This window comes from Piliocolobus tephrosceles, chromosome 10, assembly GCF_002776525.5.
Source record: "Piliocolobus tephrosceles isolate RC106 chromosome 10, ASM277652v3, whole genome shotgun sequence".
Lineage (NCBI taxonomy): Eukaryota > Metazoa > Chordata > Mammalia > Primates > Cercopithecidae > Piliocolobus > Piliocolobus tephrosceles.
Genome location: NC_045443.1, coordinates 49,217,147 through 49,233,893, shown reverse-complemented (window position 1 = coordinate 49,233,893; position 16,747 = coordinate 49,217,147). Strand labels below are relative to the sequence as shown.

General features: G+C 53.4%; 1 protein-coding gene across 1 annotated transcript; it reads left to right on the top strand.

The window, feature by feature from the left end:
• The first annotated feature begins 4,122 nt into the window (after positions 1-4,122).
• Positions 4,123-15,593, top strand: LOC111541980 (nuclear factor of activated T-cells, cytoplasmic 4-like). The gene is made up of 5 exons (XM_023211074.3): positions 4,123-4,131; positions 4,260-4,497; positions 10,161-10,270; positions 14,076-14,421; positions 14,650-15,593. The coding sequence occupies exons 1-5, from the start codon at positions 4,123-4,125 to the stop codon at positions 15,165-15,167; spliced, it is 1,221 nt and encodes a 406-aa protein (XP_023066842.3). The 3' UTR covers positions 15,168-15,593.
• The last annotated feature ends 1,154 nt before the right edge of the window (positions 15,594-16,747 follow it).

Here is a 16,747-nt window from a genome sequence, read left to right as displayed (position 1 = left end):
CCCGGGAAGCCCCCCCCGGGTAAGTTTATTTATAACCTAGCCCCCCGCCCCCGCGCCCGCGGCCGCCCGCGCGCTGTCCCAGCCCCGGTGCGCCTCCCCCGGCGGGCGGGGCGGGGACCGTGACGCGTGCCCATTGACGTCTCCGGAATCCCGGCGGCGGCGGCCGACGCAGACTCATCAATGGGGCTAAAAATAGCTGCGCCCGGAATAGCCGCGAGCGCCCCGCCCCGCGGCTCCCCCTACGCCGCACACCCGGTTACATAACCCGCGGCCAGAGCCGGGGAGCTGGTTCTCAGGTGAGGGTGCCGAGGCCTCGCTCACACCTCCCGAGGCGGCGCACCTGGGGCTAGGTTATAAATAAACTTACCCGGGGCTTCCCCAGGAAGAGGTGGAAAGAGAGAGGCCCAGAGAGACTCGGTGGCGGCGGAAAGTCACACAGCGATTGGGCTGCTGGCTAAGGCAGGGCCTGGCCTTTTGAGTCTGCGGGCGCCCCGCCTGCATCGCTTGGCATTCATGCCATCCCAAGGGCAAGGAACCCAGGTAGCAGAGTACCCAGCTTCCACACGAGAAGGCAGCTTACAGAGAAATAGGACTTCCTCCTGAAGAGGGCACTGCTGGAGGTGGTGGTGCAGGCCGCGGCAAAGCCCAGATGATGGATTCACTGATCTGGCTGCTCCCATACCACCGTGTGACCTAGGGCAGTCACTTGACCTCTCTGAGCCTCAGCTTCATCATCTCTAAAACAAAGATGATATGATCAGATTATCCACCCTATCTGGCTGTCAGGATGATAACAGCTGTGGAGGTGCCTTGTACACAGTAGACCCTCAGGGTTAGTTCTCCCTGCTCTCCCCAATCCACAGGAGTGTTTAATGCACTCAGAGACCCACCACCGTGGCCAGGAAGCTCTGGAAGGCCCACCCACCTCTGACCAGAGTCTCCAGGCCCAGGCTTCCACAGTAAGAATCTTCCTGGGGGTGCAGGCACTTGGAAGGTCTCTCTCTCCCATGTGACTAGAGCCCTCTTTGGAAATGGGAGAACCATCCTGTCCTGAGCAAATCCTTCTCCCCCAGCAGCTGCCCACTCAGGAGAGGCTGGTCAGGAAGGCCAGCTCAAGGTTGGAGCAATGGTGTTGGGGCTGGCTGGCTGGGTGGGGTTTGGGGTTACCATCTCTGCTCCTATACCTCCATACAGGCAAGGTCACTGGGGAACACCCATTAGGGAGGATCCCAGTCATGTGCTCTGCTGTGCCAGCCACTAGTCCCTGCTCCTTTTTGGAGCCACCTTAAATTATGAGCATGCTATACAATCTCCAGCACCCAGGCCAGGCCCCACGCAGCAAAGAATCTCTTCTGTGCTCAAAATTCTCCAAAAGAGGCCCCACACCTCCACTCAGCCCTCATTCCAGGGGCTGCATTCCTCTCTCCACCCCGCTGCCCACCCCCAGAAATCCTTTGCTGGACCAATCCTAAACTCTTGGCGCAACTCGGAATTCCCTTTCTCTCATTCTTCATAATGATCCCAAGAACCTCTGGATTGTCTCAAAATCACCTCCCAAGAACCTGTACATTTCTCTCCCAGGTTCAAGTATTAGGTCAATTTACAGATAAAGAAACTGAGGCTTCAAAAATGATAAGGTGTCAGGGTGGGGGAAAGGGACAGGCTTTTCCTCACTCACCCTGTGTCCTCCTCTTTCCTACCCCAGCAGCTCCTTTCAGATGGGCTTCTTAGAGGAGCAGCTACCCCACTCCCTCTTTTCCTTTCTTTTTCCAGAAGTCTAACTTTTGAAATACATTTTAAAATATTTGCCTGTGTGGGAGAAATACATTTATTTAGACAGGAAGGGAAAAAAGGGCTCAGTTACCAGTTTTTCCATGAAGGCTTCCAGCCCACAGAGGTCTCTCCTTTCCATAAATACTTTCAGCATAACTTGTCTTTATTATATATTCTCCTATTTATAATCAAATAAAACATATTCTAAAATGTGGAATGCCAGAACACGCACGCTTTGGGTGGCATGTGGAGGCGGCGTGAGATGGTGGAAGAAGCAGTTTCTAGAGGTCTGGGATGGACACTGGTTGTCGGAGGACTGAAGAGCTGTGGAGGTGCCTTGTACACAGCAGGCACTCAGAGTTAGTTCTCCTCCCTGCTCTGCCCTAGGAGTCTGATTTCCCACAAGAGGCTCTACCTCTTAGCAGCTGTGTGACTTCAGGGAAGTTACTTGCCCTCTCTGGGCTTCAGTTTTCTCACCTCAAACACCAAGATAAGAAACCTATCTCACAGGGTTGCCATGAGAGTGTCTCTTTGATAGCAGATATAAAGCATGAAGTGGAGTCTGGCACATCGTGGCAGATCTACCATTTTCATACAGGAGGACTTGGAGGACTTGGGACCTTGTCTTAAAGCTGTACATCCAAGGTGCTTACCCTAGCTTTGCTCAGCTGGTTTGTTTATTGGGAATACTGGGGGTCTTGGGGGTTGCACAGATAGGAGCAATGTCACTTCTTAGTCATTACAAGTGTCCAGTAAACATCAGCCCCATTGTTGTCTCCCTGATCCAGGTCACTTGGCTAGTGAGTGGCCCAGCCAGAACCATAGCCCTGGTCTTCTGTCTCCATAGCCCAGGTCTTCTGACTCCCAGGCCAGTACTCTTTCTACCCAGCCTCTTCTTCCTTCATATCTGATTCCTCTTTTTTCTACAGGCACTGCTTCACAGCCCCTATTGCAGATAGGAAAGGTGAGGAGAGAAAAGGTGAACAACGTGCATGGCCCAGGGAGTCGGAGCAGAGGGGAGACAGGCCCCAGGGCCAGTGACGCCCCACATTGTGGGAGGTTCCTAGAGGACAAGCTCCTACACAGAAAGCTGACTCCTAGTCTGATGGGGAGGCAGGACACAAGAATAGGTATGGAAACTTTGCCAGGACATCCAAGAAGTGGCCTCCAAGAAGCCTTGAGCTGGCATTGGAGTGGAATCTAGAGGACTAGTCTCAGAGGCCTCCCTGGAGGAAGAGAATGTAGGGCCCGGTGTGAAAGAAGAGACAGGAACAGGCAGGGTATAGGGAAAAGGCACTCCATGGAGGACAGAGGCTGCCCCCAAAGCTTAGGTATGCAGCAGGGCAGGGCTGAGATCCTGAGGGTGGGAAGCAGTGGGCCAAGGTGAGTCACAGGACGCAGGACCATCAGCCAGACTCTCAGTGGCCCTCCCCAGGTGCCCTTCCATCTCACAGCATCTGAAATCCCACCCCACCTAGGAGACACCCTTCCACTCCACCTCCACCCTGGCCCTCTGAGGCGGGGGGTGAAAGGATGTCAAGGGGGTTCCCTAGGGCATTTAGGCCAAGATGGGGCTCCCCTGCTCAGGTCCTGGCCCTGAATAAGGAGAGGGGCTATGGAAGGGATTCCCTTCATGGTTTCCTTCCTCTTCTTTTTTTTTTTTTTTTTTTTTTTTTTGAGACGGAGTCTTGCTGTGTCTCCCAGGCTGGAGTGCAGTGGCACGATCTCGGCTCACTGCAAGCTCCGCCTCCCGGGTTCACGCCATTCTCCCGCCTCAGCCTCCGAGTAGCTGGGACTACAGGCGCCCGCCACCACGCCCGGCTATTTTTTTGTATTTTTGGTAGAGACGGGGTTTCACCATGTTAGCCAGGATGGTCTTGATCTCCTGACCTCGTGATCCACCCGCCTCGGCCTCCCAAAGTGCTGGGATTACAGGCTTGAGCCACCGCGCCCGGCCTCCTTCCTCTTCTTGAGGATCAAGAACTACCTGGCCGGGGTCCTCCGACCTCTCCCCATGCTTAAGAGCAATTCAAGGGCCAAAAAAATAGAGACACATAAACGTGTTTTCCTGGGGCTGTCTCAGGGTTCAAGGGCTGTCCAGACACCGCCCAGATGGGGTTACACTCTCCAGACTGCATAAGGACGAGGAGACCCCACTTTGTGTTTTCGAAGCACTTCCATATTTGCTCTACTTAGTTGCCATGGAAGGCGTCAGGGCCCCAAAAGAAAGTGGCAGAGGTCTCCAGACCGGAAATGGCAGAGCTGGAATTAATGCGAGATTTTCCCTAATCCAAGCCAGGGCTCTTAAAAATCCTCTGCAATTTTATTTGTTAAATTACAAAATCAAACATGCTCGTGGTAAACAAATGTGAGCGTTTCGACCCTGAGTGATTTACGAAGTGAGAGGCCCGTAATCGCACTCCCAGAGGAGCGAGGATGTGGTCATCCTCCGACGCTGGCTTCCATATTTCTCTCCGCGTCGCCAGAGATGGGATCTGGCCCGGCGGATCCTCCCTGAGGGGCCTGCGACCGGAACGCCGGGCCGGAAGGAACAGGGCCGAGCCCCCGCTGCGCTCCCGGGGGCGGCCACGCTGCGCTGCGCCAGGCCCGGCTGGGCGGGGTGGGGCCGGGGAAGCCGCTACGTCACTAGCGAGTCCGGAGGGAGCTGCAGCAGGTCCAGCCAGGATTCCATTACCTCACCCGGCAGCGCGGAGCGGCGGCTCGGTCAACACCCCTGCACACCATTGGCTACCGTGCCGCCCCTCCGGCCAATAGCACGGGCGCATGCAAATGACCCATTGAGCCAATGCTTCCTTCTGGTCCGTTGTAGGCAAATAGACGTCATTGGGAGGATGGGGGAAATGAGTTAAGAGGGGTCCTCAAATCTGTAGGGTGCTGGTTTGGGGGCTCGCTATCCCAAATCTATTCCAGCCTGTCCTGAGGAAAATGGCATGTAATTAAGGGTGAGCCCCCTTAATTCTTGAGCTGTCTTTCCAGATACACCTCGCTGCTTAGAGATTCAGTGAACCTAAGAAAAGGTGCAAAAACTATTTAGGTCAACTTGGAGAGCAGGGGAAGGAAGAAATAAGAAATAAAGAGGTACGGAAAGCTGGAACATACTTCGGAGAAACACCTAGGCCAGCCCTCTCACTGGAAACACAGCACAGAACAAAACAGACACAGCTCCTGTCCCCGGGCTGACAGCCAAGTAGGAGAGATGAATGTTCAACAATCTTGCACATAAGTAATAAGTGCCATGGTGTTAGTCAGCGTTCTCCAGAGAAACAGAACCAATAGGATGGATATACAGAGATATAGAAAAAGATTTACTATGAGGCATTGGCTCCCGTGATTATGGACGCTGAGAAGTCCCAGGACCTGCCCTCCGCAAGCTGGAGTAGTTCCAGTCCACGTCTGAAGGTGCAAGAATCAGAGCATGGATGTCTGAAGGAGGGAAAATATGATGTCCCACTTCAAAGCAGAGCAAATTCGCCCTTCCTCTGCCTTTTTGTTCTATTCAGGTCCTTAACAGATTAAATTATGCCCGCCCATAGTGGTGAGGGCGATCTTCTTTACTCAGTCTACGGATTCAAACGCTAATCTCTTCCAGAAACAGCCTCACAAATACACCTAGTAATAACATTTTACCAGCTATTTGAGCATCCCTTAGCCCAGTCAAGTTGACACTTAAAATTAGCCATCACGGTGGCTCACGCCTATAATCCCAGCACTTTGGGAGGTACGAGGCGGGCAGATCACTTGCGGTCGGGAGTTCCAGACCTGCCTGACCAGAGTTCCAGACCTGCCTGACCAACATGGTGAAACCCCATCTCTACTAAAAATACAAAATTAGCTGGGCGTGGTGGCGGGTGCCTGTAATCCCAGCTACTCTGGAGGCTGAGGTAGGAGAATTGCTTGAACCCAGAAGACGGAGGTTGCAGTGAGCAGAGATTGTGCCACTGCGCTCCAACCTGGGCAACAGAAGGAGATGCTGTCTCAAAAAAAAAAAAAAAAAAAAAAAAAAAAATTAACCATCACAACCATAAACAGAAAATGAAATGGAGGATGTCAGTGAGATATTTAACAGGTAGCTATAATTTTGGCAAGGGACGGATAAGAGAAAGCTTCTCCAAGGAAGTAGCTTTTTTGTTTGTTTGTTTTGAGGCGGAATCTCACTCTGTCACCCAGGCTGGAGTGCAGTGGCATGATCTTGGTTCACTGCAACCTCTGCCTCCCGGGTTCAAGCCATTCTCATACCTCAGCCTCTTGAGTAGCTAGGATTACAGGCGCATGCCACCAAATCTGGCTAATTTTTGTATTTTTAGTAGAGACGGGGTTTCACCATGTTGGCCAGTATGGTCTCACACTCCTGACCTCATGTGATCTGCCTGCCTTGGCCTCCCGAAGTGTTGAGATTATAGGCGTGAGCCACTGTGCCTGGCAGGAAGTAGCTTTTAAACTGAGTGAAGGCTGGACACCACTGGAGGCTCATGCCTGTAATCTCAGCACTTTGGGAGGCCGAGATGGGAGGATCGTTTGAGCTCAGGAGTTTGAGACCAGCCTAGGCAACATAAAGAGACTTTGTTTCTACTAAAAATAATAATAATAATTAAAAAATAGCCTGCTTGGCCAGACGCAGTGGCTCACACCTGTATTCCCAGCACTTTGGGAGGCCAAGGCAGGCAGATCACAAGGTCAGGAGATCGAGACCATCCTGGCTAACACGGTGAAACCCCGTCTCTACTAAAAATACAAAAAATTAGCCGGGCGTAGTGGCAGGCACCTGTAGTCCTAGCTACTTGGGAGGCTGAGGCAGGAGAATGGTGTGAACCCGGGAGGCGGAGCTTGCAGTGAGCCGAGATCTTGCCACTGCACTCCAGCCTGGGCGATACAGCAAGACTCCACCTCAAAAAAAAAAAAAAAAAAAAAATAGCCTGCTCGGTGTTACAGTGGTCCCAGCTACTTCAGGGCTGAGGTGAGAGAATCACTTGAGCCCAGGAGGCTGAGGCTACAGCAAGCTGTGACAGCACCACTGCACTCCAGCCTGGGCGACAGAGTGAGACCCTGTCTCAAAATAAATAAACTGAGGGGAGTTTGTCAGTGGAGAGTTAGGGGAAAGGGATAAGTTGCAGGGAGATGAAACAGTAATGAAAGAGTGCTGGCTCGTTAGAGCAACAGAGTAAAGCAAGTGGCTGGAGCCCAGTGACTAAGGGGGACAGAGCTGGGGATGCGGCGAGAGGAGCACTCAGCCCATTCCACAGGCCCTTGTGCCAGGCTCTGTGCTGATGACTTCTTTCCTTTGTCTCTTCTTTCAGCAGCCATCTAAGGTGGGCACTATTTTAGTACTGAGGAAACTGAGGCTATAAAAGGTTAAGTAGGCCAGGTGTGGTGGCTCGCGCCTGTAATCCCAGCACTTTGGGAGGCCAAGGCAGGCAGGCGGATCACATGAGGTCAGGAATTCCAGACCAGACTGGCCAACATAATGAAACCCTATCTCTACTAAAAATACAAAAATTAGCCCAGCATGGTGGCCCATGCCTGTCATCCCAGCTACTTGGAAGGCTGAGGCAGGAGAATCACTTGAACTGAGAGGTGGAGGTTCCAGTTAGCCAAGGTGGCACCACTGCACTCCAACCTGGGCAGCAGAGCAAGACTCCATCTCAAAAAATAATACAAAATAAAAAATAAATAAAAGGCTAAGTAAACATGTCCAGTGTTACGCAGCTAAGAAGCAATAGAGCATGGATTTGCATCCAGACCAGTGTGGCCTCAAAGTCCTTACACTGAGCTGCTATGTTATTGCCTCCCAGAGAAGAAGTTGAGCTTTCCAGAGGTGAAGGGATTTGCCCTTCATTTCGTGGCTTGCTGCAGAGCTGGGACCTCTGCCTCAGAGAGGTCTGCAGATACTGTGAAGGGAGACAGGGCCTAAGAAAGGGGAGAGGGACAGGGAAGGTGGAGAAAAGAAGAGTCCTTCTTGCCCAAGCTGGAACTTAGGGTTTGCTGGGGTAGAAAGATGCAGCGGTTTATAAGTGTCCACTTCTAGGGGTGTGCTGATGGCCAGCAGCTACCACCCTGAAGGCTGTGGGAGGGCTGGCCACTGGGGCAGCCCAGATTAGCTGGATTTTGTGTGCTGTGCCTGTTGCTAAGTAACGCTGCTCCTGCTCTCACCAGTGGAGCCAGCTCTGGTTACCGGTGACAACCCTCAAGGGAAAGTGCCTGGAGAGACATGAGGCAGGCAGGAGGGAACTGAAGGAAGCCAAGCCCTTCCCCACACAGGTTTATCTGGCAGAGGGGCAGGTATTCCTCAGCTCTCTGGTGTTGTGTGTGTGTGTGTGGTTTTTGTTTTTTGAGACAGGGTCTCATTCTGTTGCCCAGGCTTGAATGCAGTGATGCAATCATAGCTAATTGCAGCCTCAGCCTCCCCGGCTCAAGTGATCTTCCCACTTTTGCCTCCCAAGTAGCTCTGACTACAGGCATACGCCACCATGCCTGGCTAATTTTTGTATGTTTTGTAGAGACGGGGTTTCACTATGTTACCCAGACTGGTCTCAAACTCCTGAGCTCAAGCGATCCGCCCGCCTCAGCCTCCCAGAACATTGGATTACAGGTGTGGGCCACCACACTGGCCATCTTTGGAGTACATTAGGGGGCCGTTTCCCTTGTGCCTTGGACATGGGGTCAGAATTCCAGGACCTACAGGCCCACAAGGAGGGTGCAAAGGCAAAGGCAAGGGGTCTGCAGGGAATGCTGCTGCAGGAGTTTGGAGGGGAGTTCTGCCCCCACATCTGAGCACCAAGGAGAGACGTGGAGCGTGTGTGTGCGCGCATGTGTGTGTCCCTCCCGTCATTGGACAGGCAATCAGTGGTCAGGCAGGTGGCAACTCACTCACTTTCCATTGCGCTTTTAGAAAATGTCCCACACTTCTCCAGCTGGGGGCTTCCGACCTGTCAGAGGGTCCTGGAATCAAAATAAACAGGTCCTAGCTCCCTGGGAGTGCCTATTCCACTAAAGGATTTGGGGGAATAATAGATAATTTCACTTAAAGCATTAATCTTTTTAGGGAGAACTTGATTTTTGGTTTTGTTTTTTTTTTTTTTTTTGAGATGGAGTCTTGCTCTGTCACCCAGGCTGGAGTGCAGTGGCATGATCTCGGCTCCACTGCAACCTCTGCCTCCCAGGTATGAGCGATTCTCTGCCTCAGCCTCCCAAGTAGCTGGGATTACAAGTGCCCACCACTATACCCAGCTAATTTTTGTATTTTTAGTACAGATGGGGTTTCACCATCTTGGCCAGGCTGGTCTTGAACTCCTGACCTCATGATCCATTCGTCTCGGCCTCCCAAAGTGCTGGGATTACATGCATGAGCCACTGCTCCCAGCCTGGTCTTTTTGTTTTTTAAGCAGGTATCTTTTTTTTTTTTTTTTTGAGACGGAGTCTTGCTCTATCACCAGGCTAGAGTACAGTGTCTCGATCTCAGCTCACTGCAACCTCCGCCTCCTGGGTTCAAGCAATTCTTCTGCCTCAGCCTCCCGAGTTGCTGGGACTACAGGCACGCACCACCATGCCCAGCTAATTTTTGTATTTTTAGTAAAGACAGGGTTTCACCATGTTGGCCAGGATGGTCTTGATCTCTTGACGTCATGATCCACCTGCATCAGCCTGCATAATCCCAAAGTGCTGGGATTACAGGCGTGAGCCATTGTGCCCGGCCCCTTAAGCTGGTGTCAACTTGGCATGGCCATAATCATTCATACTTCTCTCTCTCTCTTTTTTTTTTTCTTTGAGACAGGGTCTCACTTTGTCACCCAGGCTGGAGTGTAGTGGCACAATCTTGGCTCACTGCAGCCTCAACCTCTTGGACTCAAGTGATCCTCCCACATCAGACTCCCGAGTAGCTGGGACTAAAGGCACATGCCACCACGCCTGGCTAATTTTCATATTTTTTGTAGAGACAGGATTTCATCATGTTGCCCAGGCTGGTCTCAAACTCCTGGACCCAAGCGATCCTCCCACCTCAGCCTCTAAAAGTGCTAGAATTATAGATGTGAGCCACTGCACCTGATCAACATAATCGTAATTCTTAACATATGATCACCATATGCTGGGAGAATGCCCTCCTATACTCCTGAGCCTAGCCATGGTACTCTTAGAAGTAAGGGTATATATTCCTAGTCCCTGGAGGGGTGTGTGGCTCTGCCCTCTGCAATGGGCATCAGAGTGTGTGGGTGCCCCCCTGTGTCCAGGGCCACCAGTTCAGTGACAGAGTGGGCTGTGAAACAGGAGGCATGGGGATGTGGGTGGAGTGCAGCCCTGTAATGACACCTGCAGTCCCCATGTGCACCCCGAGTTTCTCAGGCTCCTCTTCCTCTTTTCTTGGGGGCCCTTAGCACAGGACCCAGAGCAGCAAAGCTCTCAGCCCTCCCAGTGCCGACTGTCTGCAGAGATCCAAGTACTTGCTCTGGGCAAGGCCCTGGCTGCCAGCATCTGGAGGCTGCCAGTGGGCACGGCGTGGCTGGGAGCTGCCTTAGCTGCTCCGGCTTGGGAGAGGGACCATTCCACAGGCGCTCAAACCATAAATGTCCAGACACAGAATCACATGAGAGCCATCCTCAGCAGACCAGGCAGGGCTGCCTCCCAGGGAGAGCTGGGTAACCCGAGCTGCTGGCAGGCCCTCAGGTCACTTCAGGAGCACAGAGTGGTCAGCTGATGCTCCTGGGGACCATTCATCACGCCTCCCAGCCCAGTCGGTACAGCCTCGGCTATTTCCAGGCTTGGGTATGTAGCAGCTTATGTAACTGGCTGGAAGTCGGGGCGGGGCTTAGGGGCACTTGTGGTAGGGATGGGGCTGCTCCTACCTCCCACTGTAAGGCCTGCCCCTCAGTCCCTAGTCTCCCTGTGGAGATTTTTGGGGAGCCCACAGCTCTGGCTAGAATCCCTGTGGACAGCCACTGTGCCTATCAACACAGCCCTCACTTCCTGTCCAGAAGATGCCTGGCCGCCTTCCTTCCATGGAGTTGAGGCCACCAAGCAGATTCTTCCTCAACCCCATCAGCCCTGCCCAGCCTCTCTTCCACCTTCAGAGGCAGAGTGCGTATGTCTGCTGCTGCCCCTCTGAGAGAACCTATGCACATTCCTGAAGCCCTCTCCTAGCTCCTGCAGGCCTAGTCTGGTGGGTGGTGAAGCTGGGCTCAAATACACATATTCTCAGTGTGGCTTGAGGCAGCCTTTGTACATCTGCTGAGCTCAGTTTCTTGTTTGGGAAATGGGATGAAAATAATAATATCTCCCTTTTGGTGTGGCTGTGACTGTGGGGCTTTAAGAGCACATTCCAGGAGGCAGATTGCCCAGCCCTGTCTATCTATGTGGCCTTAGGCCAGTCACTTAAGCTGTCTGGGCCTCAGTTTCCTTGTGTAGAACAGGACAGCTATGTGACCTACCTCCCTGAGTTGTTGTGAGGATCTAGTGAGTTTTTATGCATAAAGCACTTAAAGAGTTCCTGGCATGAGGTCAGCACCATGTAAGTGTTGGCTATAATTAGACAATGTTTAGAGATCACTTTCCTCTGCCTTGGCTCCTAATAAGCTCTTGGTGAAAGGTAATTGTTATTTTTAACTTCTTCGTTCTCCTTCACTGTCTTAATTCCTACCTTCATTTAGCCTTGCAATTCCCTTTAAATACTTTATCTTCTCTCCTCTTTTGTTGTCAATCTGCTGTACTACCAATAAATTATATTTGTCCCATGTTTACATTCATAAAACATTTGCACTCCTGTCCCGACCTCACAGCAAACCCGTGAGCGAGTAGTGTGGCTCATGTCATTGCCCTCATTTTGAGAGCCCGGGACAGGGTGTGATCTGTACAGAAGCATCAGCTGCTCAGGGGTGTGTCCAAGCCACCAGTGAGGGTATTCCGACCTTGGGCACCAGAGCACACCGGGTGATGCACCCAGGGCGTGCCAGCTCGGGGCTGCCAGGGCAGATTAGCGCAGGGGGCCCTCCTGCTTCCGGTCCCAGTTGTGGAGCGCCCACAGTATGGGAGGAGAGGCCTGTGGGCTTTATAAATACTTCCCGTCCCCGCAGGAGCCCCTGCGGCCCCCAAGTGCTGTGCGGTGGTGCCCTCTGCTGGTAACAGGAGGTACTGCTACCTCTTATAAGGGAGGAAGGTCCCTTCACATTCCTCTTATAAGGACACCTCTTATAAGGGAGGAAGGTCCCTTCACATTCACGCAAAAAGCTAGCCAAGGCCGGCTATGTGCCAGGCCCTCTTCTAGGAACCACAGAGGAAAAGAACATCGGAAAGTTCCGTCCTTTCATGGAGGTGCCTTCCATGGGAGGGATAAAGACAAAAATATATATAAGAGATCGGCACATAACGAAAAGTAAAATGAAGAAAAACAGAACCGGGTGAGCTGCTAGAGAACGATAGAGGGCGCTAGCGATTCGGAACGGCCAGACAGGGCTTCTCCGAGGAGGCGACAATGTAGCAGGGACCTGAGCGAAGCTAGGGAAAGAAAGGCCCCTACCCGGGGAAAGCCCATGGAAACACAGGACGAGTGGGAGGGCGCTGAGATGGGGAAAGTCTGGGTACGCCGGAAGAACAATGAGGCCCATGTGGTTAAGGGCAGTGCCGAAAGAGGCCGGGCGCAGTGGCTCACACCTGTAATCCCAGCAGTTTGGGAGGCAGAGGCAGGTAGATCACCTGAGGTCAGGAGTTCGAGACCAGCCTGGCTAACATGGCGAAACCCCATTTCTACTAAAAATATAACAAATTAGCCGGGCGTGGTGGCAGGCGCCTGTAATCCCAGCTACTCGGGAGGCTGAGGCAGGAGAATCATTTGAACCTGGGGCCGAAGTTGCAGAGAGCCGAGGTTGCGCCATTGCACTCCAGCCTGGGCAGAGTGAGGCTCTGTCAAAAAAAAAAAAAAAAAAAAAAAGCAGCAAGCAGTGAGCAAGGTCCGAGAGGCGGAGGCCTCCAGCTCCTTCCTTACCACGTGGTGCATGAAGAAGGCAGAGCTCCTGCAGGCTCAGGAAGCAAAAGGAGAGCCCTAACCAGCATGCACTGGGCTGTGTGCAGGGCCTCACCGCTGCCTGTGAAGTGGGTATTCCTGTCATTACCACCATTTTGCAGATGAGAAAACTGAGGCTGAGGAAGGTAGAGGTTGTGTGGTTTGCTCAAGGGTGGAAATACAAAGTCACAGAGCAAGGCCCTAAATCCAGATTTGTCTGTCTCTAATTTTTTGGTTGTTTCTTTTCTCTTTCTCTTTCTTTCTTGTGACAGGATCTCACTCTGTCACCCAGGCTGGAGTGCAGTGGCCAGTGGCACAATCACGGCTGACTGCAGCCTGGAACTCCAGGATTCAAGCGAGCCTCCCATCTCAGCCTCTCGAGTCTCAGCTGGGACTAGAGACATTCAGATCATTTTTGTTGTTGTTGTTGAGAGGGAGTCTCGCTCTGTCGCCCAGGTTGGAGTGCAGTGGTGAGATCTCGGCTCACAGCAAGCTCTGCCTCCTGGGTTCACACCATTCTCCTGCCTCAGCCTCCCGAGTGGCTGGGACTACAGGAGCCCGCCACCACACCCGGCTAATTTTTTGTATTTTTACTAGAGACAGGGTTTCACCGTGTTAGCCAGGATGGTCTCTATCTCCTGACCTCCTGATCCGACCGCCTCCGTCTCCCAAAGTGCTGGGATTACAGGTGTGAGCCACTGCGCCCGACCGACACTCAAATCATTTAAAATTTTTTTTTTATAGAGATAAGGTCTTGCTATGTTGCTTAGGATGGTCTTGAACTTCTGCTCAAGAGATCCTCTGGCCTTGGCCTCCCAAAGTGTTGGTGAGCCACCCCTCTAGCCGAATCCGGACTTTTAACCATAAGTTAAGCACTTGGAGAGATAGAAAAAAAGGCAGTACAGAACAGCACGTAGAGAATGGCCACGATTGTATTAAAATACATATATACATATTTTATATCCAGAAAAAAGGCTGAAGGCAATCCACTGCATGTGATAATCTCTGGAGGTGACTTACGCTCTCCTTCCACTGTGGGGCTGGAGCAGAGAGAAGGATGGTCGTCACCCCCGCAGAAGGCAAGAGACTACCCTTAGCGTTGATAACAACCGTACCTCACACTCACAGGCTCCTTTGCGGTTACAAAGTGTCCTTCTTCCCTGCTGAGCGTTTGCTCCTCACCACAGCCATTTCACAGGAAAGGAAGCTAAGCCTCAGAGAGGCTGCGACTCTCCCTCAGACAGCCCGTGGCATGGCTGGGGCCAGGACGGACCTCTGCACGTTCCGAGTCCTGCAGGCGCATGTCCAGGAGAGAGGAGAGCTGGCAGAGAGGTCCAGGCGGGTCTGGGAGCAGGGCCGGGGGCGGGGTGACGAGTGTGGCAGTTCCCGAGTCTGCCGACAGAGGGCGCCGCCGCCCCGCAAGTCGCCCGGGCCACGCCCCCTGCCAGGACCCGCCCCTTTGCGGCGGGGAACCACAGCGCCCAGTGAGGAGCGGCTCGGCGGGCTGGGGTTCGAGGCCATGGGGATGGGAGGGCGGTGGACTGGCTGGGCCGGGGCAGGAGGAGCAGCAGCAGGGGATGGGCTGGGCCGGAGCAGAAGGAGGAGCTGCAGGGGAGGTCACCGGCGGGTCGGGGTTTGCGTGGGTAAGAGCTTGAGCGTCTACGTGGGTGAGGGGTTGGGCGTGCAGAAGCGCCCGCGTCTGCGGCTGGGAGCACGAGATGGAGGCGGGGTGGGGGCGGGCTAGTGAGAGGGGAAGGTCCCGGCGTGGCGGGCGGCGGTGCGCTATGGCGCCGGGACTTCCTGAGGCGGCGGGACTAGCTGCCTCGGGAGGCGGTTACTCACTCCGGCGCTGCCGCCTGCTTCCTTCCCAGATCTCAGCAAAGCACAACCCCGAGGCCCCCTCTGCGCTCCCACCCGAATCGCGGCGGCGGCACGCCCAGGAGGGAGCTCGCCTCTGCAGCTCAACCCACAACCTCTCGGCCGCGGGGCGGGAGAGGGTGGAGAGGGAGGGCGGCGCCCGGCGGACTCCACCCGAGCAGCACCGCCAGCCCCCAAACGCTGCAGTCTAGCCCATGCCTTGAAGGCCAGCCTGCAGCCTCTTGAGCAGCGCGTGGGGCTCCAACCCCCAGCACTTCCACCTGGTCCATGTCTCCGAGCTGAGCCCCAACTCTGGTCTAGACGGGAACCTGTGAAGAGCAGCCTCCGGCAGGGATCCCCCGCCGGCTGTGCGCCCCAGCCCCGCCTCCTCTCCCCCCACCTCGCCCAGAGCACTGGCGACACCCAGCCAGCCGGCAGGGGCTGGACACTGTGTTGCGCTCCGCCCCCATCTCCTCCCTCGCCCCCACCCATACCCCTTCAACCAAGGCGAGGACGCAGATGTGTCAGCTAGGATCCCTGTCCTCTTACAGCTCCCAGTCTCTAGGGAGACGGCCACCATCCATACCAAAGCTTACACCAGGAAGCAGAAAGTGGTTCCGGTTCAGTGGGAGGCACAGGTCCTTAGCTCCCCAAGAAGACACAGCCTCAGGGGGCCGAGTTCGGCCAGTATTTAGAGCCCTAAAGATCCGTGTGGGAGGAAGCTCAGAGGTCTCCAGAATCATCTTGAGTCAGCATCCTTTCAATAAAGGCTCACTGAGCACTTAACGGTGCTTTAAAAATACCAACGCCCCAGCCCACCCTAGAACTCCCGGATCAGAATCTCAAGGGGGCCAGGAGCGGTGCCTCACACCTGTAATCCCAGCACTTTGGGAGGTCGAGTTAGGAGAATTGCTTGAGCCCAGGAGTTTGAGACCAGCCTGGACAACATAGCAAAACCTCTCTCTACAAAAAATACAAAAATTAGCCTGGCGTGGTGGCACAGGCCTGTAGTCCCAGCTACTCCGAATGCTGAGGTGGGAGGATCACTTAAACCCAGGAGATTGAGGCTGCGGTGAGCTATGATTACACCACTGCATTCCAGGTTGGACCACACATCAAGACCCTTTTTTTTTTTTTTTTTGAGACAGGGTCTCCCTCTGTTGCCCTGCCCAGGTGGGAGTGCAGTGTCCCAGTCTCTGCTTGCTGCAACCTCCACCCCCCAGGTTCAAGCGATTCTCCTGTCTCAGCCTTCCCAGTAGCTGGGTTTACAGGCATGTGCCACCACACCTGGCTAATTTATATATTTTTAGTAGAGACTGGGTTTCACCGTGTTGGTCAGGCTGGTCTTGAATTCCTGACCTCAAGTGATCCCAGCCTCCCAGAGTGCTGGAATTACAGGCGTGAGCCACCGCACCCAGCTGACCCTGTTTCAAAAAACAAAAAACAGAAAAGAATTGCAAGGGGGAGGGGAAGGGAAAAAAGAATGGCAAGGGTAGGAGTATGGCCCTATCTGCTGTTAAATGTTCCCCACCCTACTGACTGCTGTAGCTGCCAACCACTGGTCTTGCCTTATTTGCCCAGAGACCACACTCCTCAGAGACAGTGGCTCGTGCCAAGCCCTCAACTAGAGTGAGATTTGGGGGGCTCCAGAAGAAGCCATGTATGCTGGGACCTGGGTGGGCTGTCACTCTGTGGGTTGCTGAGTGGACCAGATCAACTGTGAGACACTAAAGGCTAAGTGACTTTGTAGGGGAGCAGCTGGGAAAGAGACCCAGAGGCAGTATTTGCATTTTTACTTTTTGCATAAATTTGTGTGTTCTCCCCACAAAGGCCAACTGCAAGATGGAAGGATCACTGAAGCTTAGGAGGTGTCCCTGAAAGCAAAAATTCATGTGTCTTAGGCAACCTGGTGGTCTCCTGCTCCTGGGAGGTCCCCATATTGATTGCATGCAAGACCCATCTCTAAAAATAAAAATAAAATATAAATAAATAATAAAAACACTCTTGCATCTTGCAGTTGAAAAGTATGTTTCCTCTCCGCTATCAACCCCAGTCCATGAGCTTTCATACCACACAGGGTTCTCTGGGCAGAGAAGATCTGTTGGTTGGAGT